Source organism: Chaetura pelagica, unplaced genomic scaffold (genome assembly GCF_000747805.2).
Source record: "Chaetura pelagica isolate M959 unplaced genomic scaffold, ChaPel_1.0 scaffold37, whole genome shotgun sequence".
Taxonomy (NCBI): Eukaryota; Metazoa; Chordata; class Aves; order Apodiformes; family Apodidae; genus Chaetura; species Chaetura pelagica.
The window spans coordinates 5,685,367-5,709,733 of NW_009954567.1; the positions used below are offsets into that span (position 1 = coordinate 5,685,367).

At 38.0% G+C, this 24,367-nt stretch overlaps 1 protein-coding gene across 1 annotated transcript in view; it reads left to right on the forward strand.

Annotated features, from left to right (window-relative positions):
* PIK3R1 (phosphoinositide-3-kinase, regulatory subunit 1 (alpha)) overlaps positions 1-24,367 on the forward strand; it is a 50,135-nt gene that overhangs the window by 7,802 nt on the left and 17,966 nt on the right. The window contains exons 2-3 of the mRNA XM_010005378.1: positions 20,114-20,206; positions 21,885-21,959. Of these exons, the coding sequence (XP_010003680.1) occupies positions 20,114-20,206; positions 21,885-21,959 (168 nt within the window). The remainder of the gene's footprint in view (positions 1-20,113; positions 20,207-21,884; positions 21,960-24,367) is intronic.

The following is a 24,367-nucleotide window of genomic DNA, read 5'->3' on the forward strand; positions in this document are numbered from 1 at the left end:
GAAAGATGTAATTGCATATGGTTCCTACACTTTAAAATGTCTTTTAAGAGTGTCTTCTACTTCAAAACTACTGTGTAAACTATGTTCTGAATGATGAAAAAGGACTTTAACAATTCGGTAGCTGTCAGACCATTAGCTTATATAATCCGCTAGGTCTGGTTTTATATGCTTGGCATCATTTGCTGTGTTACAGCATTTCCCAGAGATTAATGTCTGAGGTAGTTTATGGATGTCAAGGGCAAGAAGTGAGATCTAGCCTTGACAGGTCTGAACATGTCATTTTCCATCTGTGCTGGCACTTGATGGTGTCCAGGATGGGAAGACGTTCCTACAGAAGGCAGGAAGAGCAGTTACTTCTAGTCCACTCAGCTCTTGAGCAACTGTTGTATTTTTCAGTAAACAGGCAAAGTATATATGAGAGTGGTTTTTCTTTGTGTTTTCTTTGCCTTTTAAGAATTGTTTTTGTCTTGAGTTTCTGTATGTTAGAAGGCCAGACAAAGTTAACTCCCGTTTCATTTAAAGTTTTGATGCTTCCATTTTAAAAAACATTCACACTTGGAAATTTAAATATATTGACCAAAAGTCTAACTATTCTGCTTAAATACATCAGATTGGTGTCATTCAAAGGGTGTATTCCTTGCTCTTTCTCCCCTGTGGGATCAGATTTATTGGATGCAGCATGTCGAAGCATTTCTGTGCCATAGCTCCCTGCTTTCCAGCTGGGAAGGAAGGGAGAGTAGCACAATATGAGAGCTGTAGTCCAAGGAGGGAATGCACCTCCTAGGAGGCATGGCTGCACCAGTTTTGTATGTGTTATTTACAGCTATACCAATGGAGTTTATTTTTTGAGGGTAGTAGAGAAAACTTTAGTGCTCTCACAGATTTCTTCCTCATTTTCCTTTTCCTACTTGGTCAAGATTTGTAGGTACCAGATAAGCATGGAGGAGTATTCTTGGCAAATAAACTTCTAAATGGTATCAGATGGTGCAGAACTATGTTTAAAAACATGGCATCTCCATCAATCTGTTTCAGAGGGACAATTTTAGTTTGTCAGGTTATGTTTTAATTTTCAAGCCATCTTCCTAAGATGTTTTTGACTGGAGGTAGACCAAAGTGCTTAAGTTAGAGAATTAATGGAAGAAGCCACAAATTATGTGCAGTGGTAGATAAGGCTGCACAGCTGTGTCTGGTTTCGTTATCTTTCTATCCAGGAACATTCCAGAAATAATCAGTTAAGGGCAAAGATTTGCAGTCCTTTTCTGAGTTTTACATGGTGTTCAACCCTGTGACCACACGTTCCCGTCATCTATTGCTAATTCACAATTTTTCACGTGCTGCTTTTGGATAGAGGCATGAAAATGTCGGTTGTGTTAATTAACTTAGCCTTGAATTTTCTCCTCACTAAGACACAGCTGCTTGGCACAGGTGAGGCATGACAAGAGGCCATGGCAAAGCTCTCCACTGTTTCCCACTTTTCTCCTGCATCAGTTGACTGACTCATGCTTGAGGACTGCCTGCCCTACTGTGGTCTGTGAAGGGATGTGAGGCTCCAAGGCACAGGGTGGTACAGCAAGATGTGAGCTTCTCCCATGGTCTTCCCATCTCTGCTGAGGCATACTTTTTGTGCAAGGCATCAACGTGTTTGAGAGCTCCTCTAGGACATTCTTGGCTGACCAAAGTGTCCTTTGTGCCTCTTACTGTAATACAATCTTTCATTTTTCAGTTGATAAAGTACTCCACTGCTTGCAATATAGTCATTCCCTTGAGAGAAACATCGGAAAATGTCGTCATCCTTTGACATTTTGAAGCAAGTTATTTTGGGTATTTCGGAGTCAAATCTGTACAGATGTTTGAGTAGATATTTAGAATATATTATTGCCATTCCAAATCTACTGCATTGTTCCCAAGCAAGTGTGGCATAGCTAGTCGTTAGCCTACATAAGCAATTTTCTTATGGAGAGAGAGATTTAGGGAACCCTTTTGCTCCAGTGCAGACCAGTTCTGAGAGTACAGGGCTTTTTTAGTGGCCGTTGCAATCTGGCCTGGTCATTAGAGAAAATGTTAAGGAGCATATATTCAAAACAGCAAGTAGCAAAAACTTAATCTCACGTATCTGGAAATAAAGGATCTCTGTTCAGTCAGTGAGGGCTCCTCAAGGCACAGAGGGATGAATGTTCAAATTCTCTTTGCTCTGCTGTGTTTATAATTTATTATTGTTGGTTGAAAGCTCAGCGTGCATTACCCATAACTTTCATGTTTCTCTAACGTCCTCTTGGGTCAAACCCAGTGCAGACAATTCCAAAACCTTTCTGGTAGTGAGTGTAAGCTGCAGCCCCCTACAAGAAATGAGACATTTTCGCAATCTCATTATTATTGGGACACTTTTGGGGGATTATATGACATCACTGATTTAACAGTGTTTACAAGATTAACTAGCATGGTCTCACTTCTTTTGAGCTGCCTTTTGGCTTTTGAGAGAATTCTGTCTGCTAGGGGAACATTTGTCACTCATCTGTTGTGTGTAATACTCATAATTTATTTGGACTACTTTCATTGTGATAATTGAAAGTCTCTTACTATTTTTTTTGTCTTAAAACTTGCACTGAAGAGGATAGTGGTCTGTGGGTGCCTTCCCCAGTGATTTAAGATGCAAGACCTTGAGTTGCATGTACAGTTAAGCAAAAAGGGGAAGAGAGTTACCAACTGTTACTCTTTTTCTCCAGATGTTTCCTCTAAGACAAGTATCTAGGGTTTTATTATGGCACAGTAAGAACATGCCAATAAGATGAGAACAGTTGGGGTTGTTTTTTTTGCCTTTCATTTTCTGTATGGTCTAACAGCCAATCAGTCAAACACTATGGTAAATTGTGTGGTAGTTTATATGTTAACATGCCCATGCTTATTAATGAGAACTGCTTGCTTCTAAACAGCTTATTAAAATGCTTTATTAAAATCCCTATGAATGCAAACTAAAAATAAGAGTATTTTAAAGTACTGATGTTTTTAAAAATATTATACCTGATTGGTGGTTTTTTATTTACTTAAAATACTTGTTCATACAAGAAGAAGCAGATTCCTATTCTACTTCCCCTGAAATTGGTGGCAAAAGCCATTTTGACTTCAAAAGGAACAGGATCAGACCTATAGTCAAGGTTTAGCAACATTGGGACAAATCTTATGGTTCTTACTCTCACTTCTCTCAGACAAAATTACCATTGCCTTTAGGCTTTGGAGCACAAATGGCTAGCTCTGTTCTGAAAATTCCAGTATACCAGATTCTATGTTATAAGAATGTGCATTAAACACTACATGATAAACAGTGATGTAAAGAACAGTCTCTGTGCTTTCACAGATTTTTAAGATGCGGAAACACTGTTACAATGACCACTTCTGAGGTCCTGGACTAATGAGGGAATGGAATTTTACTCTAATTCTTGAACCAAGCTCCTAGCTTCTAGACGCATTTAAAACGTGTTCCTAATGAGTCCAAACTCCTCCCTTTAGTATGTATGTAATGTAGATGACTTAACTTTTAGCCATTTTTATGTCCATTATATAGTAAGACTTGCAAATTCAGTAGTAAAGGTGGGGGACATTTGGGGGACACACATTTCTCGTATTTGGTGATGACAGTATAGAGATTATTTTCATCAAGTTATTTTTTCCCATTGTATTCAGTCCTTTCAGTAATGCTTGCCAGCTGCCAGATACTTTGGCAAAGCTATTTTTTTTTTTTTTCTTAGGGCTGCCTGTTTGTTTAACTAGTGTGACGGTAATTAGGTTTTCTTACAATTGATGAAATTATACGGTCATAGTTTTACTCGTATTTTCTGTTATTGTAACAAATTACTACGTTTACAATAAATATAGATTTTAATTAACTTGATGCATGTGCATATATATACAATTGCACAATATCCTAGAAGAAAGCTTAAGATTGCAAAACTACGCATCTAAAACTTGTGCTTGTACATGTAATTAATTACACCTCCTTGTAGTGCATGCTGATACAGTTTTTAATTACACCCTTTTCCCACTTAATCTTGCATTGTCATTGTCAAGGACTTCACTGAATGAGAATTGCTTTATTCTGGTTGTTTAGTTTGTGTTCTTAAGCCAGCTTTCTTCACAGCCTTCAGGCTTCTCTCTGGAAACAGGTTTCTTCATTGTCTCTTTTGCTCTTTCCAGTGGTGTGCCTGCTAACAGTTTCATAGAGCTTCATATTCACAAATACTAAGTCATCTTCAGGACACTGTTGTAAGCAAAGGTGGTATTTGGATTTCTGTAGGGAATGAGGTAGACCAGAAGGACAATTTTAAAAGTAACTACTGTTTTAAGATCGTTTCAGGTTAATCTCTTTGTAGTAGGAAGGTCATATGGAAAAACACTTCAGAAAGCTGAATCCAGGGATGGAACTCAGCTTAAAGAATTCCTAACTCTAACACTTAGATGTTCATTGAAATAACTAAAACCAGAAACCAGAACTGCATCATGTTTGACAGGGTAAGACTTTATTGTCACAGGGAGCGAGTACCATCTGCTCACTCCACAGCTGGCTTCGGTTATGTAGTACTGAGTGTCTGAGATGATTCCTTGCAGAAGGAATCTTCCAGGCATACCTCTGCTTGCATTATCCAGGTTCACCAGCTGAAATCCAAACATAAGCCTCACAGGAAAAATAATAATTAGAATGTGAGTGCACAGGTTCAACAGATGTAGTGACATAATTTAGTGTTGTCTCACTTATCTCCTGATTTTAAGAATTCAAAATTTCAAGCCTTCAGTACTACTTCATTATACTTGTAAAGCATCTCTTGCAGTAGAAATACACATTTCAGGGATGTGCACTTTCAGAGTATCATTTGCTTTACATTTTTATGGTGCATCTCTAGTAGTTTTGCTTTTTCACTGCATCATAGTTGTGATTCATAATGTAGGAGTTTTTGCAAATTGTGACATCATATATTAAATTACACTCTTTGAAGCCTGATTTTCATTTTTTCATACCAATCAGTAACTTGCTTACTTGAAAGATGCTTTTGCTACCATCTTTATTCTGCCATGCTGTTACCTGGAACCTTATTTAATCCAGAGTGTGGTAGCTGAGCTTTGTCCTAGTCAGAATTTTTTTTTCCTGGATTGCTTTGTTGCTAGCATCATATATGAGATTTCTCTTTTGAGAAACACTGATTCAGAAAGTTGAAATCAAGGCTACTTCAGTGTGGATCAGAGATGAGTAATGGGGGAGGTAAGAAAAATACTGTTGATACCTGGAATAGTTATTAACTTTGCAGCCAAAGTAGGAACATGTGAAGAGTGTTGTGTCTCAGAGGAATCTGTGCTGTCTTGCAGTAGACCTCTATGCCAAATTGGAGAAGCTGAAGCATATACTTACTCCATATGAAGTTGTCTGCACAACCTTTGGTTTTTTAGGTTTTTTGTGTTTCATGTCTTCTAGATACTGCTATGGAAATTGCAGGGTCATTGGGTTTGTATGTAAAAACAAGACAGGACTTTGAGGGCGATAGCATTTGATTTTTGGAAACCAAAGTATATGAATGCATGCTCCTATGAAAACCCTGAATTGCAAAAATTGTTTGTAGTGGGCTTGACAGGCATTTGACGGATTACATGCAAGTTCATACATGTGTGTTTCATTATTTGATTGCCTTAGGAGACTAGTATTTAAGTTGGCAGATCTACTTATTAAAAGCAAAGCTCTTTGGCTGGCAGGATTACAGAATGCCAGAGGAGAAAGAGAACAAATGTTGAAGAGGAAAGAGAGAGAACATGTAATGTGCAAAAAGCATGGGGTTGCTATAAAGCCAGCAGGAAAAAGCAGACTTAAATGTGGTTAAGATTTGTTGTATTGGGCTCAAGTTGATAGCCGTGCAGAAGGAAAAGTATGAAGTTCTCTCACTTCAATATTAATTTAATTTGGAAATACAGAGTTTTCTGTCACATAAAGTATGTTTTGCCACTGGTTTGCAGCCCGTCAGGAATCTTTAATCCTACTTAATTTCCTGACACAAGTTTTTTAAAAAGCAAAGCAGTTGCTTTTAGGCTCTACAAAGTACTGACGGATCATGGCATAAGTGGACGTTTTATCAGGCTCTGAAACTTTGATCTCAGTCTTGATTAGCCTGGTGAAAGACTACAGTGTTGACTCCCAGTATGTGTTAAAATTCTGCATGTAATTTGGTGATATGCAACTTACAGCTGTTTCGGGGAAAACCCCAAAATGAAACCCAAACCAGTCTTAATAGATAGTAGTTTGGAACTAAACTGTCCTTCAACGTTTTGGAAGCAGCAGCCAAACAAGTTTGAGTCAGTGTGTCCAGAGAGGTCTACACCTGTGGCATTACACCTCCTTGCTAGAGTTGGATCCCTTCACAACTGCAGGCAGCACAGATTATTCACTTGGCCTTTTCATTATTTATTCATAGCTGAATGCCATTAAAATATCCATGTGGCTTTTTCTGTCTCCTAAGATTTTTCAGTTTGACAGCAAAGTTTGAAAGGTTGCAAACTGACTGGTAAAAGTGCCTTATGTAATGAAACTCAAGAAAAAGAGAATCAGAGGTGTAGGCTCCCCTGAAAAATCATTAAATATACTATTAAAAAAACCCAACAAAACAAAACAAATATCCAACAAAAAAACACCAACGAAAAACCCCCCAGACCCCAAACAAACCATTTAGTTTAAATCAAAACCTGGATTTAGATGATTACTTATACTGATCTCTCTGAAAGAGACTGTTAGTGGCACATTTTCATTAAATGTTAGAGCCCTTTGGGAAGTGGCAACTCTTGAGTCCTGTAAGAATTAGATACTTGGTGGTAGCATAGCAGAATTTAGGTGAGTTATATCAGCTGTCTGCTGCATTTGCTATTTTTGAGGAGCTTTATCTTGTGAAAGTCTCTGTAAAGTTCTCTGAAGATGCCACAGCTGGTCTATATAGAACACAAGTTTTTCCAGCTTCATTCACAAGTTTGGAGTGGTAAAATTAGAAAGAAGGAGAGGCGGAAAGATGCTTGTTCTGCTGTATCAGGCAATTCATGTGAACTGTGCTTAAAAGCATGGAATCGTAAGCCTGTCAGAAAAATCATGTCTGTTTAAAATTGATGCATTCCTCTTCCTTCTGTTCTAGACAGGGAACTGGATTTTTGGAGGGATGCTCCATCTGAGAGTCAAGTGAGATGTGTTTTCCCTTTTTTTGCATGGCCCACATTTAAATAAATAAATATTATTATTTAGAAAGTTAAAATGAAATGAGAAAGAGGTGTTCCCTGCTGGTAGGGTCAAATAAAGATAACTGGTTCTTTCCCTTAGGAAGATGACCAAGGGGTTCCTCTGGAGCACATTGACAAAAACAGACGTGGAAGACTCCCCTTTTTAAATTTTTTTAATCGTCTTCCCCTCTCTCTACCCCACTCCCAGTAGGACAGCAGGAAAACAACTAGTATATATATGGTCTTTTGACAGAATAGCAGCCAATTCTCAGTCCCTGCTGGCCAGTGTGAAAGAAGGCTTCCTCCTGCCAGCCAGCAGCCTTTCAGCCTCACAAACCTCCACCCAATTCTTAGTAAGTCATAGCTGGAAGAACTTTTCACATATTTTATCACATCTTGTGTGAGTGAGGGATGCATTTTTACTCCTTTATTTGTTATTATTAACATTCTGAAGCTACTGAGTGATTGTAGCTTTAAGCTCTGTTTGCAATATATGTGGAAATAGATGTATAGATAGATAGTGCCGTTACATTTTCAGACATGGATGGGTCAGTTAGAAGGTTAGCAAACATTCTTGGCAGGAGCAGGATTGTGGAAAAACTGTTTTTGGTTTTGTGTGTGTGTGTAACCTGTAGAAGCTCTGTACGCTTCCAGCACTTAAATATTCAGCAGATTAGTATATCTTGGCATGCTCATTTGAACACTCAGTACTCCTCTAGGTTCAGAAACAATCAACTTGAGCATTGGTTCTGCTCCCCATGAATTTTCTCCTCGGAAGTCAGAGAACATCCACAGCATGGTCCCATGTACTGGAGCAGGCCAGTGTAGAGCAGCTGTCTGGTGGCAGAGGCAAGGAATGGAAGCAGCAAGTTGTTGCTCACCTCTTGAATCTTCTTTGCAGAGGACATAAAAAGAGGACATCTGCCTCCCAGACTTCTTCCCTGGAAGTTGAGCTTTCATTTGAACCACCTGAGTTAAAAAATTCCTAACCCAAATCATATGTTTTTTTAGTTTGTATGGACTCTTTGCAGTGTAGGCTTTCCAAGACCACTTACAAAATAATTTTTTCCAGTTATTTCAGCCTCTTCTGCTCACACTCACTCCTTCATGACACATTGCTTGTTTTTAAGAGGGACATATTTTAGTTTGTTTTAGACCCCAAGAAATGCTTAACACTGTAGGGTTTCGTGAAGGTTGCCAAAGGATTTATTCAAGTTGAAAAGCTTAGAATTGTGCTTGGGTTTTCTTAAAGAGAGGCTTTGCCTCTTGCTTTTAGTCTTTTTGCAAAAGAATACTGCCAGTGCAGGCTGAAATCTGGTTCCATACCTCCTTACCCTGACTTCATTTAATCTTTTACTTGCAGATGGTGATGTAAAAATATCAACAGTTTTTCATTAGCACCATCTTCGTTGTTATTTTCATTTTTTTTTTACATTTTCTATAAACAGATTTTGCACTATATGAATTTCTGCAATGCAGTGTGCTAGGTAATAGACAATTGAAGGCCTTTGTCCAGTTGCAGTTAGCCAGCCAGTTGAGACCTTCACTGTTTTGTAGAGGTCCATGTAATTAATTCACCACTTTAACTGCTAAGGTCTAAATTAAAGGTACTTCAGCAGTGGAGCATGAGCAAAGAGTGGTTCATGGAAGATATACATGGAAGTTCATGCATTAAGTACATGTACTTCATATTTCATGACATCTTTTTTGTATAGCATCTTGATAGTGTGAAATACATTGGAATGAGAAATGAATGCTGACATTGCTATGCAGAGAAATCTCAATGGGGTACTATATTGGTCAAAAAATCATATTGCATACAGACTGAGAACTTTCTTCTTCATCTGAAATTAAAAATGATGGTGGGATTAACTCTGTAGATCCAGCTGAGGACTTTCCTAATAATGTTGTTATTTCTGTATCTATGTCAGATCAGCCTGTGGTTAATGGCTATAAGGATTAACCCAGTTTTACTTTCTTACAAGATTGTCTTTCAATATTGCTGTATTTCTGTTGATAGAGCTAGAGCCCTAAGCTTTTTCTTCTTTGTCTTTTCCCTTTTCCTTTTCTTCATTTTCCCCTTCCCTTCTCCCTCTCCCTTTTCTTTCTTTCTTTTTCTTCAGAGTAGAAAAAAGGCTTTATTTGAAATGCATTAGTTTCCAGAATAAAAAAGTCTTTCTGGTGCTGTATTGCTCTTACCATTGTTTGCATTTTTTTTTTCTGTGTGACAGCTATATACTCATTATTTTTAACTTTCTGTGTACTTACAAATGTTTCCCATAATTCCCAAAAGATGAAGGAGATGTTTTGGCTTTTATCTGTCAGCAGCTTCTGCCAGTATTTTCATGGAAATCTTCTAGATCTAAACAACTTAACTTTTAAAGCATGGTATTACAAACTATCTTTTTCTTGTAGCAGGGAAGAGCTTACTGTTTTCCTCTAAACTGCTTGCCTGTGGATAGTCTGAGGGGCAATCTGTTGATGGTTACAAAGAGCAGATGCTGCTGGAGCACCATTACAAACCATCATCATGGTTAGGTGGAAAGGAAATTGAGGTTGATAATCTTGGTATGTTAGTGCCAAACTATTAAGAAGAAAATACATGTCACTGCTTCTTAGGTAAAACCAGTTCCAGCATGGAAACTCATTCTACCTGTGAAATTTTGCCTGATGGAGGTCATAGAAATCATGTCACCATGATTGTTCACGGGCTGGCCAGAACAAAAATTTTAAGGAGCCTCTTGAGATGGACCTCAGCGTTACTTCCCTTAAAAGATAGGTCGTTGTCTCTGTCTTAAGCAACAAAGCTTTCTGGGAACAACTGACTGTTTCATTCACCACTTGCTAGGAAGAGCTCAAGAACAAGTTGTCAAGCAAAGTACTGTTGCATGGGAAGCCAAGGTGAGGTGAGATAATAGAAAATTCAGGTTTGAAGTGGAAATGTACCAGGAAAATAAGCCTACTGGGTAACCATGTGTACTTGCGCAATCAGGATAATAATGCTCCAAATAGTAAATACCTCAACTCTTCCACTGGATTCTATCCATTGAGAGCACTGGGCTTTGTGTGCTGAAACAGGCAGAGTAATTTAATGGGAAAAATGGGATGTAATTTTGTGGAAAGAAACAAAAGGAAGAACTGAAATTGCATATACAGTCTTAGCTCCTTGTTGTCTTAAATTTTGAGTGCTTGACCTTGCGGTCTTGATGCTCTTTTAATGTAGTTTTGTCTATGTAGTCTAGCAGTCGTAAGTCAGGGAGATTTGCTTCTGATTCTTTGTAGAGTGACTAAATGTATTACTTACATATAGGCTCTTTAAAATAAATTATGCTTTTACTATAGTTTCATTATTTTAAAAAAAAAAAGTCTGGAGTACAGAAATTAATAGAATAACATGGCTTTAATATCCTTGGGAAAGATAAGGTAGACTTTGTGGGAAGGCAGCTGGCCTTCTGAGAGATCACTTAGTTAATCGTAAAGCCAGTAAAAGAGATTTTGTTTATACAGAAGAACTATTACAAGTTTGTTCGAATTCTGATAAGGGCTTCTAGGTACTCCTACTGCAATCTGGATTCTTAATGACAACAATAACCCTGAAGGTTGCACTGGGAGCCTGATAAATAGGTCACAAGATGCAGCTGCCAGTGGAATGTACTGTTTTTTCTCACACCTGCACTATCCATACTACATTTGAATATTCAGTGTCATATATTTTCCTTCTTGATATTATGTATGGTTTCAAGTCAAACCAGTGCCAGAAGCTGGAATGATAAGTTTTTCATTGGCAGTTAGTATCTCTGAAGAGAATTGAGCAGAATTATTCAAATTCTTGCAGACCACAGCTCTTTTTTGGCCCTGGACCAGCAATTCTGAAGGAGGAAGAGTGAATATAACAAGCCTCACTTGATGAAAATGTCAACAGTTTGCACTTCGCTGGGTTCAGCTTCTTGGTTGACCCTGCCCTGTCTCTCCCTTACTGTCACCTCTGTCATTATCTCCTTGCTTGTGGGGGTGCAGTAACTTGGCTGGGCTTATTGAAATGCTTTATTTCTCTGTCCTCAGAATCATGCTCTGAGGACTGTGCTGGCTTGTTCTGTTTAGAGACATTAACCTGCTCATCCATTTAAAGTCATACTCTTAGGGACTGCAAGAAATTCTGTTAACCTGCTCTTCACACAGGGCTTGGGGATGCACTGGAAAGAGAGTTAAGAGGGAAATTATATGAGTCTGCCACCCCTGAGAAAACCGTGGGAATGCTCTAGCCATGCCCCATGCTTCAGACTGCAGCAAGGAGCTGAGATGCATCTCTCCTGGAGACCTGCAGTAACAGCATCCCAGTGCCAGCCTACTTGGGTTTCAGCTCCAGCAAGATGCTGGATCTCCTCTGTGCTCCTCAGTTTATTGAGTGCCCTGCTCCACTTATAAGCAGAAAGACATATTTTAATACATCCTTGCTTTCTTCTTATTTTACTGTTTCTGCTTATTTCACAGCTCTTTGAAAAAACAGTTGAATAAACAGGTAGCTTTTCCAACTCTTCCTTGGGTTTTTGAGGGGTTCTTTTCAAAACAGTTTATGCATTCATAAGTGTCCCGCATGCCAGAATATTGCACTTACTAATTTTTTTTCCTAAATTTTGCAAGATTTCCTCAGAACAGGGCTGTTTATTTTATCTAATTATTATTTTATCTAATTTTGGAAATACTGATCGTAAGTAGTTGCAGCCATTTCAAATCCTAAATTCAGTTCTAGTTTGAAAAGGAGAATTGCAAAAGCTCACCCCTAGAGGGAAGTAGAATACTGTCTTTACAACAGTTTTAACTGCAGGCTGCTTTTTAAAAATTATCTGTGCTTCAGTTGAAGCCAACAAAGAACATCTGTTGTCTTATTTATAGCTCCTGTTTCTAAGAAGTATATTCTGTAGCACATGAGAAAAGTGCCTGACAGATCATAATTCATAAAGTTACTGAGGTTTAATCTGATAGAATATTATGTACAGAATTTCTTCCCAGTACAGACTGTATCACTTCCCTTTCAACAGATGATAGAAATAGGGCTTTTTGAAACATTAAATTAATAGGTGTGAAACATGATTAGCAGGCACCATTAAAGGTATTAAAGGAATATAGTACTCTACACGGTGTTGTTCATGGTTTATTTTTCTGCTTGTGCAGCTAAACTTTCTCAAGTCAGACAGTTTTCTTTTTTTTTAGTTTCTGTTCACTTTGATTTTGTTTTGTCTCAGGAATTCTTTGTTGATTAATGCAGCAGCTCTATGACAAGCATTTGTTTCTGTATCAGAAGATGGTAAAGAAACCACAGATTTCTTTAGGGAGAATTGGTATTTTATACATTATGACTTTCTATATAAGATCAAAGCTTTGTTCTTTTGTTCTGTCTAGATTGTTCATAGATTATTTTCTTGCACTAATCTGTATTTGCCTGGCCTGTTTCCCCTCTGTTCCCATAGTTGCCCTTACTTTCCTTAGCCCTGAGAGTGCAGCTGGTGCAACTCCGTAAATAGGGATGAACAAAGGAATTAATTCTCTGAGCCCCCCAAACTTCCTGTGTAATCACCCTGCACATATTTCATCAATCCAATCATTGTTTTCATATATGTGCTTATAACACGGAAAGTATCTAGATGAAGTATTTATCATGTCTCAGTTACAGCATTGATCTATACAGGTGACTGTCTTTTTCCACTTATTATGTGTAGCCAGGATAAAATGAAGTAACATTCAGTTTTTATTCCAACCCTCCTAGATTCATTGGGTTGGACTACAAATGGCCCAATCATAAGACACATACATTCATCCTCTTGGAAGAATCACTGCCTGCCCTTATTCTGTTAAGAGCTACATATAGTACAACAAGTTGTGTACATTTTTCTACAAAAGTCATTTTGAAATGCCTTTTTTCAAGCTTGATGTTGTCAGTACGTACCTCACACAAAGGATTCTGGAGATGCTTGCTTTGTGTTTTGGGTGGTGCGCTGGGACTGACTGGAATTCAGAAAGCCATGCTGGTGAGAACTGCACTTGTCATCCTTCAGAATAAGCGAGTTGGAAAAGTTCTTGTCATTCTGTACTACTGATGTAGGATCACAGCAGAAATATAGATGCTTAAAAAAGCTATTTAAAGTCCATAAGTCTATTAACAGGGTGCTGTTTATCCATGAGGGTTAAATGTTGTCGTTGAGATTGCCAGAGGAGGAAGGGTGTTCTGCGTTATTCAGGTGTCTCTTCATTAAAGATGAAGGAAAAAGAGGAGTGACAACTGCTGTGATAAACCATTTTTTATCATAGGTCTGTATTTTCTTCTATGATTAAAATCTTCAGCATACCATTAACAGAGAACGTCCGAATGAACTTGTCACTTTGTCCTCTAGTTCATATCAACACCTACTGACTTATGGAAGAAGAAGACTGCTGGCTGCCTAATATTGAAGTATTTCCATCCAGCTTCCCAGTTCTACTCCAGTCACATAGGGTCATCAGCAGGCACCATTTCCCTATTCCTTTTCATAGCTCTGGGGTCATTCATATTGCAGTAAATCTTGACTTGCAGACATTTTTCTGCCTCCATAAAAATGGACTTCTTGTGAGCCTGAAGGCTGATACAGTTGGTGGGCCAGACCATTTATTTTTCTAGATAATCTTCACCTCTCTTCATTTCTCCTGCATCTAGTCTCCTTTGGCTGCCAAGGCTTCTGTGGTATTCAGAGATCACAGTCTGCCTGATTGACAACATCTGATAAAAATAAAGGACAAGTAATAGTAGACAGACTTATTAAGCCACTTGTAATGCTGTGTCAAATTCACTGAAGCTTAAATATCTTTCATATTTTTCTATGAATAGTGTTGTCTTTTGAAGTCTTTCTAATTAAACCAGTAGTGAAGAAAGTGGTTGATCCCCAAACAGCTCTTTCTCCATTTTCAGTGATGTTTCAGCCTCTAGGAGAACCTAACTGTAGCCGAACTAAATCATGTCAGGGTCAGTCAGAGGTATTTTTCTCTTCCAACAGTTACAGCTGAATTTACTATCTACTGCAGTATTCAATTTATCTAAGACACACAGTGACAACAACTTTGTGTTTGCTCTCACCTTCTTGTCTTTAATCCTTGCCCAGGGCAAACCTTTTGCTACTAACAGTTGGGCAGTTCTGAACACTGTTTGATTATTCTTTTGGTAAGTGCCATTACGCTTTCTGAAATTATAAATGCCAAGGCAAGATGACGATCCTCAAATCTCAGAGTGAATTTATCCCTGGTATTTAGTTATGATACCAGACTCATCTTTTTCTGTCTTAGTCTGGCATGAACGCAAAGCACAGATCTCTATGGAAACTCTCCACAGTGTTCGTGTTTTGAAGTTTTTTTAAGGTTTCTTAGTGTTCTGCTGAAAGTTTCTGCAGGAACTTGCTGTTTCTTAAGACTACAAAGAAACATATAATGGGTCATTAATTGTCCTTTCACTAAAAGTTTGGAGTTTTGTTTCAGTAGGGTCATTTTACTGTCTGATGGGTCATGAGGCTCATGTGGCCTTTCTTCCCTAGCCAAGGAGAGCAGGTGCTGAGGGGACTGTGATGACCGAGGCTCTGCATGTGGACCAGCTGCCACTGCAGGGCTTTGAGAAGCATCAGGCTGAGACATCACCCATGTGGAGGCACCTCTGGTGCTTTCCAGTGTTACAGGATCTGAACTTACATTTCCACAGGCATGGCTTTTGGAGTGTTGTTTGTACAATCTCCTGAAGCACTTCTGTTTCTGGTCTGGAGGTCACTAGCAGTCAGCACATGGGAGTAGATGGGACTGCCCCAATTCATACTGCTGCCTGAAAGGCTATGCAGTAATGCTAAACTGCTCTTGCTTCCTATGCACCTTCACTTGAATATGACATTGTACACTTGCCAATGATGAAATTCAACTGTTATGGATCCTTACTGAAATTCAGATTCTCTGTCAGAGAAGATGGGTACTAATAGTGGAACATTGTTTTCATTCCATTTCCCATACCTAATAGGGTACATAACTGTTGAAATAACTGGCATTTCAATCAAGAAAGCATGGGTGTTGAACGTCTTGGGAAAACCCTCCATTGTCCACAACTTGTCATGCATTGTGCTACTAATGGTGCCACTGACAAAAGTATTTTAGGTCCTTGATTAGTCATTGTTTCTTTATAGCTTGCTGGCTTATGTTGTTGGAGGCATTATGACAACTTGCTTGACAATGACCCTTCTTTCGCACTTCTTCTTCTGCATTAATTAATATGCTTATGTTTATTATAGTTAATTTCAGTGCTGGTCATGGATATATTGCATGACTTCAAAACAAGGATATGTGGAAAATCTGGGAATGGACAGTTAATTTGGTATTGGATACAGCTGAATGCATAAAAAGTATATCTGCGCACATGTAAGCCAGTTCTGATCATCTTAAGACCTGAGTTCTCCAGTGAGACTTTTACATAGAACTGTTTTGTTACCAAATGCAGTATGTATGCAAAAGCTTAAGTACCACTTTTGAAAAAAGAACATGTGTGGAGTAATTTTTACTCAAAGCTAATTGAAGTAATGTTAGTATATTGTGCCTGTAAAGTATTTAGAAAGTATACTTTTTCCTTGGTATGTATTGTTATATTTTAATTTACATTCATTTTTACATATTAATTTTCATTCTTTGTCTAGCAGTAATGAAGGATTTGGCTCAGAAGCATCTGAAGTCAAATTCCAGCATTAAATTTCCACTTGTCGTTGCCAGGTAGTAACTCTAAAATATCTCTTTTTACTGAGGACCCTTCCAAAAGGTGCAGCTGTGTGCTGGTTTCATCTTGCACTTTGTAGCTGTGTTGGCAACTCTTGAGCGTAAGGTATGCTCTCATCTCCCACCCGTTGTGGTTGCCTTAGAGCTTCTCAGGCCTCTCTGTGCTGGGGAGAGGGAAGAGTTCACAGATTGGAGTGAACTCTAGCTTGGGGGTCATCTCATTGATTCTCACTGTGGCAAAGTAAAAATAGAGCTAGTGGAAAATCCAGCTTTTATCATATGTCATGAGAAGCCTCCTTACAAGCAGGAGACCCACTGCCAGACTTGTGTCTAGAAAGAAGACGTGAAAAGCTGTATGACAGCTTTTCAAAACCTTAATATTTTGGAGAACGTGGAATTTAAAAAAAAAACAAAACAGGATTACGGGGAAAAAAAATACAGGACTTCAGGGGGAAAAAAAATGATTTCTTTAAGTGAAAAGCTGATGCTGGATTGTAGCAAAGGAATTTACAAAGTTGCTCAGATTCTTAAGAGTGGTTTTGGTTCTCCAGACCTCTGTGCTATGCTACAGAATACTTCAAAGCAAAAGATATTTTTGAAATCAGGTACTGAAAGCAGGTTGCATCTGAGCTTTTGTTCTCTTCTTTTTTACTGAAACTGACCTGTCTAAAAAGTTTTTCTTTTCCTCTGTAGATTTTAATATGCATGCTGAATTTTCTTTTGTAACACCTAGTCTAGAATCAGGACTTCTTCAAGAATATCTTAATATTCTCGCTCTAGGAATCAAATTGGTTTTTTCCCAAAATTAGGTGTAGTTTTTTCAGTTTAGGCTCTGCATTTTCCTTTCAACAATTTGAAATTGAAGAACACTCTTCCCAAATTTTGCTGTCTTCTGTGTAAGTGTTATGAACTAGCATGTTCATGAGGCATTTTGCCTTCAAATTAACATAAATTTTCTATTCTGTGGAGAAGGTGAGGAGTTTAACATTCAAGTCAGTATGATGCTATGAGTTAATTATATTGGAAATATCTCCTACATGAAGATGAAGTGAATCTTTCTTTTGATTTTGCTGAGCTCTGTAACTGTGATTCTGTGATTCTATGGACTGTGTAACTTAGATGTATTCCCTGTCATTGCTGCATCTAAGGTTAACTGCAGGCTTTGTACCTGCCATTGTGTGTGTGTGTTTGTGTCTTTTTGCTATACAGCTTGTACTCACCAGTGTATGCATAGTATTAAAAGAAAAGTGAATATCCTGAATTTTCAGTCAAATACAGAAGTATTTTACAGTTCATGTATTTATGGAATAGACTGTCATTATTTTAAAGGCTCTCTTCATATCTCGAGTTCAATAATGTCTCTGGTATATAGAAATATCCAGTTTTGGAGAAAAGAAATGGAGTATAGGGAGGAAGAGACATCAGAAATCCTCTGAACTCCTAACATTTTAGTATTTTTCCAACTGCATGTTTTAGGGTAGCAGAGGAGAGTTGGAAATCTTTCCTTTTAGCCAATGTGACATTTGCTTTATGTGTATAAATATGCTCTGTGTATATCTATATAGATATAGATAAACATACAGATATAGATATATATTTTGTGTCAATATAAAGGTGAATGCAAAGCTTCCAAAAGTCTTTCATTAAGAATATTAATGATCCAATACTATGGTTCAAACCTAGTTTATAAGCCAAGATCCTGCTTAAAACATAGATGAAAAGCGTACAGCACCGAGTAAACTGCAGGAAGAGGGACTCTGTATTTAGGTAATCTGGGTAAAGTCTACATCCACTGTATTTTTTATGTCCCACAGAGATGGGATACTATGTGCTGTGACTGTTATGTGATCTTTCCTTTATTCTTTCAATAGATTTGCCATCATAATGACATAGATTCCTAGTTTGGGGTCAACAGGAACTTTTTAATCTGAGTATTAGTTACAATAGTCTGTATTTAGGTGTGCCTCAGCAGAGGCTGCTTGGAGTACATCATCTTTCATTTGAGCCCAACTTGTGTTTGATAAAGCAGGTATGATGTTAAGCTATAAGAGGTGTTCCGATGGAACCTGAAAGTGGTCTGAAGATGTAAATTTATGAGATGAAAGGTCCATTACTTCCTGAGTAGCTTGTTCTGCCATTGGTAACTACTTGGAGATTTGCTGGTCAGCTACAGCTATATAACATGTTCTTTCTTTGAATTTAGCCTTTAACCACAGTGTTTTTCTAAGTAAATTACCTGGAAAACTTCAGAGTTTATTATGTCTAGTCATTTGCATTTTTCAACTTAACTATGGTGTCACCCAGGAAGGCAGTAGTGTGGTTTTTAACAGAACTTATCCTTTAAAAAGGTATGCAGACAATCCTTTGTTACAGTGCTGTCTTTTTTTTGCCTTCTAATACAAGTCTAGTGTCAGGTTTTACTTTATTTTGCCTAGGACTCATAATGTAGCTAGTGTGTTATCATGTTACTTGTCCTTTCAGAGTGTGGATAGGGCATTACAACTCTTTTGATCCCCAGGAATTGCTCTGATTTTCCATGAGTCATTAAAAAGTAACATCAGCAAGCCAGAGATCTGCTTAGACAACTCTTTTGGGACTCCTGAATGCACATCTTCTCATCCTCCTAAGATAAACTGCTACAACTAACAGATGTTTTTCTAATGTCCTTCTCAGTTATGAATGGAGTGGAAAGTATTCCATCATTATCATGCCATCATTCTGCATCTTTTTGCAAGGGACATGTCTCAGTGTCCCAGTTTGCTTCACTTCCATTACTAGTTGGTAAATAATTGTCTTTAATTTCTCTCCTCAGTTTTCTGCACTTTCAAACTTCCATGCAGTCTTACCACTGTTAAATTGTTTGCGTTTTTAGAAAGTTAGATAAATGCTGCTTCCAAAACAGGGTGACTTCTCAGCCAAAATTGTCTGCTTTCTGTTTCTCAGTTGTCTGTTTAACTTTTTTGCTCTCTTAAAGTTTTTCCTTTAAAATTCTCTACTCATATTTTGCTTTTCTGGTTTATGTTTTTTTTCTTTTTCTCCACCCACTTAGTTACCCTCACAATTTTGTTCATTTTCAGACTTCTAGAAACACACTGTGTGCATATGTGTGTACATACTTATGCAGGCACATTTAAGCATTGTGTGTGCATTTAAGAATTGTTCTCTGTCCGTAATGAATTTAACTGGGCAGAGATTACCATCTTGTAGGCAATTGGCAACTTTACTTCAGTGATTAAGCTTTGTCTATCAATCATAATCAATCCAGCTGTAACAGATGTTTTTGGCAGTCGTTTAATAATAACTTTATGTAAACGTTCTTTCTTTCCAAGAGTTAAACAGGACCACTCTCAAACTTTTTAGTTACTCTTTTGTTAAAAATAGTGCATTTAGAGATAAATCTTCCCTCACATCACTGAGCCAGAACATTCCTTTATACAGTATGTTCTCTCTGTGAGGAAACTGAATTGTGTGAAAAACTAGCTTTGTATTAAATCTGTATGCAGGTTTATTTGAATCTGCAAAATGTCCCTCTCTGATTATACCACTATTTATTCTTAATGAGTTGGTGTAAAAAAGAAAATTATTGCTTCAAGAAAACTATTCTGTTAATGGTATTACACTTGAAAATGGAAAGCAAACAGAAGTTGAGCTTTTGTATGAGTCTGAAATACTTGTTTCTACTGCTATTTCAGGCCTTTTAAAGTCTGTTTTACCCAGGGGATCAGCAGCTCCCAGATGGTGATGTGATTAGCTCCCCCATCTGGTGCACAATGGATATAAATTATTTAGACCCAAAATTTTTTTCACTTTCTTCCTTGCATTTTATTTTTGCCCATAGACTCCAAACTTCTATTGTGCATTCTTTTCCTAGGCAATATGGAGAGTAATTTCAGGACTAACTGAGATCCCTAAAAGAAAATGCTATGAAAATGCAATTGTCATCATTGTTATTCAGGTCGATGATTACTTGTGGAGTGTTTGCATTTAGGCGTGAGAAGTGGGATGTTTGTTGCATACTTAAAAATTAACTACCTGCGTTATGTGGCTTGACTTTCTTAAACAAAATTCAATTAAACTGTAGTTTAGCTTTTTTAATTGATTTTTTTTTTTACAGCTTTTTCACTTCCAGATCTCACAGAGCAGTTCGCACCTCCTGATGTTGCTCCACCGATTCTTATGAAGATAGTGGAGACAATTGAAAAGAAAGGTAGGCTGAAGAATGGTCTGTCAAGGATTTCTGTTACTTACATGAATCAAGACTGCAGAGTGAGATCCAGAGCTTGCATATTCTCTTTCTAGAGCTGTTAATGCATCACATTACTCAACAAATATGAATTAATCTCATGTAAGGCTTCTTGCATTGCTTTCTGCCCAATAGAGACTACTTAGATTGTAGGAGGAAAACCAAAACTTACCTCAAATGACATTTAATAACTGTACTAATATAAGCACTATTGAAAGGTAAGGGAAAAGGGGTTGGTATTGCTTTGTTTTTTCTAAACAGTAAGCACTCTAAGTCAGTTATGGAAATGCCATCATAACATTGAATTGGATATGCAGCCAAACAAGTAATGTTTTTCCCCAAAGCAGGAAAATATTTTTTTTTTTAAATTAAGTATTATATATTAATTGTTTATATACTTCTGGAGCCAGATTTTTATGGTTGGTGTATGCTGAGCCAGCCAATGCTTTATTTACAGTCATTTGCTCTCCTGCTTCCCCTTGCTGGTGTCTCTCCATCCTTTTGAAGCTTTCCCTTTTGTATTACTGTGTCTTGCTGCTTTTGCCCAATTTCTCTCCTCCTGGCTGTTCCTCTGTTGTCAGCTTCATAGGTCTGCGAGGCGATGAGAAGCTTGGTGGGTCCTCCTCACTTAGTGGCCTTACAGCCAGGGAGTGACAGGAAAAGTGGTATCCTGATCAGACTTGGGCTGCTTTGAGAGCATAGGTTCTCACATACTGGTCTGATGTGAGAGCAGAAGCCTTTCCTGACTGAGTAGGAACTTGCTAATATCGATGAGAAGTATTTAGCAACAGTTTGCATAAGCAACCACTGCTTCCAGGAAATGCCACTGATATTACTGAATCCTTGATGTTCTGCTTCCCTGGGTATGGCCTCATTCCTTGTGTCTTCTCAGTTTTCTCTGAAGTAAGGAAGTTGTAAACAGTATCTTTCACATGAAAACATTGTGTGGATTATCAGAGATATTAAGTGACATATACAGCCATTTTCTCTCCCACCGGTGACGTGACACAGACCCTGCATACACTGTGAGTCCCTGGCAGATAGTCGAAGGTGATCTAAAGGCTACTTGTCCCATAGAAGGGGCTCTCTGTCTCTGCAGGCTGCATAGAGTGCCAAAGGTTAGGCAGACTCGTTACTCAGAAGTCCCAGTTAAATCTTTAAACCTCTTTAGGGTGTGTCAAAACTTTTTTTGTGTCCCTATCCCATTCCTGTGGAGGTTGCCTGACCCAGATTCCTCACTTCTTACCCACCTGAAAGACCTGGTGTTTCAGCTGGCAGGTAGGGTGTAAAGGAAGATCTGGCTTCCGTGTTGTCCTGTAGGCTGTTTTCTTCCTTAGGGTATGTGAATCCGTTTCCTAGTCCTGACCTTCTATAGCCAGCCTTTGGAGTTGTACAGAATATGTGGAACTGCTGGCATCTCAGATCTTCCTTGGCCAGCTCCTTCTGCAGATCCGGCAGTTTGCCATGTACAAAGAGGTGTCTTGCAGCCTTAAAAAGCAATCATGTCCTGTAGTGTGGTAGGTGGATGGTGGTGGCACAATGTTGCTAATTTATACAGCAAGTACTTATCTGAAGAAAAGTCTGTTCTGTCATGGCAACAGTTCCTAAAATATGACTGTATCCCATCAATTTTGTTTTGGAGGTCTAGAATGCTCAAATTTGTATGGAATACAAGGCTCAAGCAGCTCAGCAGAATTAAGACAAATTCTTGAATGTGGTAAGTACAGTTCTATTCCTTAAATCACTAGACAGATTTTGTGATCAGACTGCTTTTTTTTTTTTCCCCTCCATATATATATGTGTGTATGTGTGCTGGTTCTGAATAATAAAATATTAAAAGGAGAAATTTAAGTAAAAAAAGTTTCTAACTTCTACACTTAATATGAAAGATATTTTTCCCTTTTACAGGTTGCCTTTTTTAATGGCTTCACTCTGTGTTTTTTTCCAATAATAATTATTTTTATAATTTCTTGGTTATTTGCTTGTTCAAGGACTGACAATCTAGCTGTACAGAGAAAAACAAAGTGTTTTGTAAAGAAACAAGATAAAGATACACTATTCCTGTGAGCCTGCAGGTTACTGTTTTATAAACAAATGGTCTTTTGTTTACATACAGTTCTGTGTGTGCATTTTTGGTCCAGTAGGTGGAGGGGCAATAGTTTTATATTCCCTGCCACCTACAGATAGGATGCCGGAAGGGAAAGGGAGAATTTTATTAGTGTTGCTGTGGTAGGCTGGGTTCTTAGTAAAATGCAGCTACACCACTACCACCCCATAGCTGTTCAAGTTCCTGAAACACATTTCCTTCTCTTTTCAGTACTTTTTATTTCTACTTCAGGCCATAATATACTGGCATGGCAACACTCAGTTACACTATGAGAGATCAGGACATACTGTAGGAGTGCTTGACCATGCCTTTGCAAGTTGGGGTGCAGTATGGGGTGCAAGCTTCCACTTCCATAAAAGAGCAAAAAAATACAAGGACTAGAAAATGAAACTGGTGTCATGCTCTGTTGCCAAAGGGACAAAGGAAGCAAACTCAAACTGTGAATTAGCTCTCTTATTTTTTAGTAATTGCATATATGAACAAAATTAACAAGAGATTATAGCATGTTCCTTCAACTCAAAAGAGAGTCCTGTCCTCTGATGATTATGGTGGGAGTGAAGAAACATGTAAGTGCAGTAAACAGGGAGGGGAGGCATGCACATGTTACTAGCAACTTAAGTAATATTTTTACTGTTGTAATCATATTTTTTCAATCCAAATAAATCCAGATTTTCTATTATATCAATGTGAATGTATCTCTTAATTTCTCTGAATCTCTTTTTAAGTCTCTAAACTGAGGTTGTACTTTTTTGAAAGATTTGTCTATCTCCTGAGATCAAAAACTTGTGGTTTATGTGTATTCTTATTTAAAATGTAATTAGGTTTGAGAAGAGAAAACAGGACCTTACCCTTTATTAACAGTGTATCTTTCTGAGTGCTCTTTATGATAGGATCAGAATCTTCCAGGACAGAGCCTGTATAGTGGGTGTCCAGATAAATGGATACAGACAGATCACATCTCCCCCACCTACTCTCTTTGAATTAGTAGAGTGCTGACTCAGAGAGCAGAGCCAGCTTTGGTCTCAAAGTTGTGAACTGTATTAGTGTGTTCTTCTGCTTATGATTAAAAAGCTCTCTGTATCAATTGGATAACTGCCTCTTAGCTGCAACGCAGTGCTGTCTAGCTCCAGAATCAAAGCTGACTTGCATCTGGTTTGCTCATGAGATGGAATAGTTGGTATCTGTTTATGACATTACACTCAAAGAGTTACAAAGTACCACAAGTTTATTCTTATTTATGTATTCATTATAATAATTTGGGATATACTTTAGTGGGACAACACTGAAAGAACCAGGATTTAACTAGGTTTATAAAACAAAAACATCCCATGAACCACAAAACTAATGAATTTCTGTATTTCTGTTTTTATTTTTGCTGTTGGTATTTTTTGCTCCATTGCTAACAAGTATTTCACTTCATGTGACACTACTGGACATTAGCCGAAGACATAATTATCCTGGAAGGGTATCAGGTTTTACAAGATAAATCCTAACACCTGCATAAAACACCAAGCACCCAGTTCTGCACATGTGTATTTGTTTCTACTTACTGATATAAATATTTATAGACTTGGAGCCCCAAGTTGTTAATCAAACTTCCAGTAATAATTGAAGTAGCAACCAGTAGAGAAGCTGCATTTGACCAAACCCTTAAGTAATACTTACTTCTTACACAAAATATTTACAGCTAAAACAGAGACCTGTTAAAAATATTCTGAAGTTCCATAACATGGTCAGCATGCAGCAACTACTGCTACTCCGAGTTATCCCTTCACTGTATAAGGCAGAAGGCATCAAACAGCTGTGGAAGCCATTTGGTTCATCACATGCTGAAAGCTTGGGCATGGAGTTGAGTAACTTCTCTTCCTCTCAAGAGATGTTTCTTGATGTCCTGCATTCTTTCCTACAAGCTGTTCCTGTAAACCAGATATAAGGTAGCAGTTTTAGCTTGATATAAAACCCTAATATCATAAGCCTGTATTTTTCAGTTTCATAGTCTAAAAAGTGTGTTGCTCTTT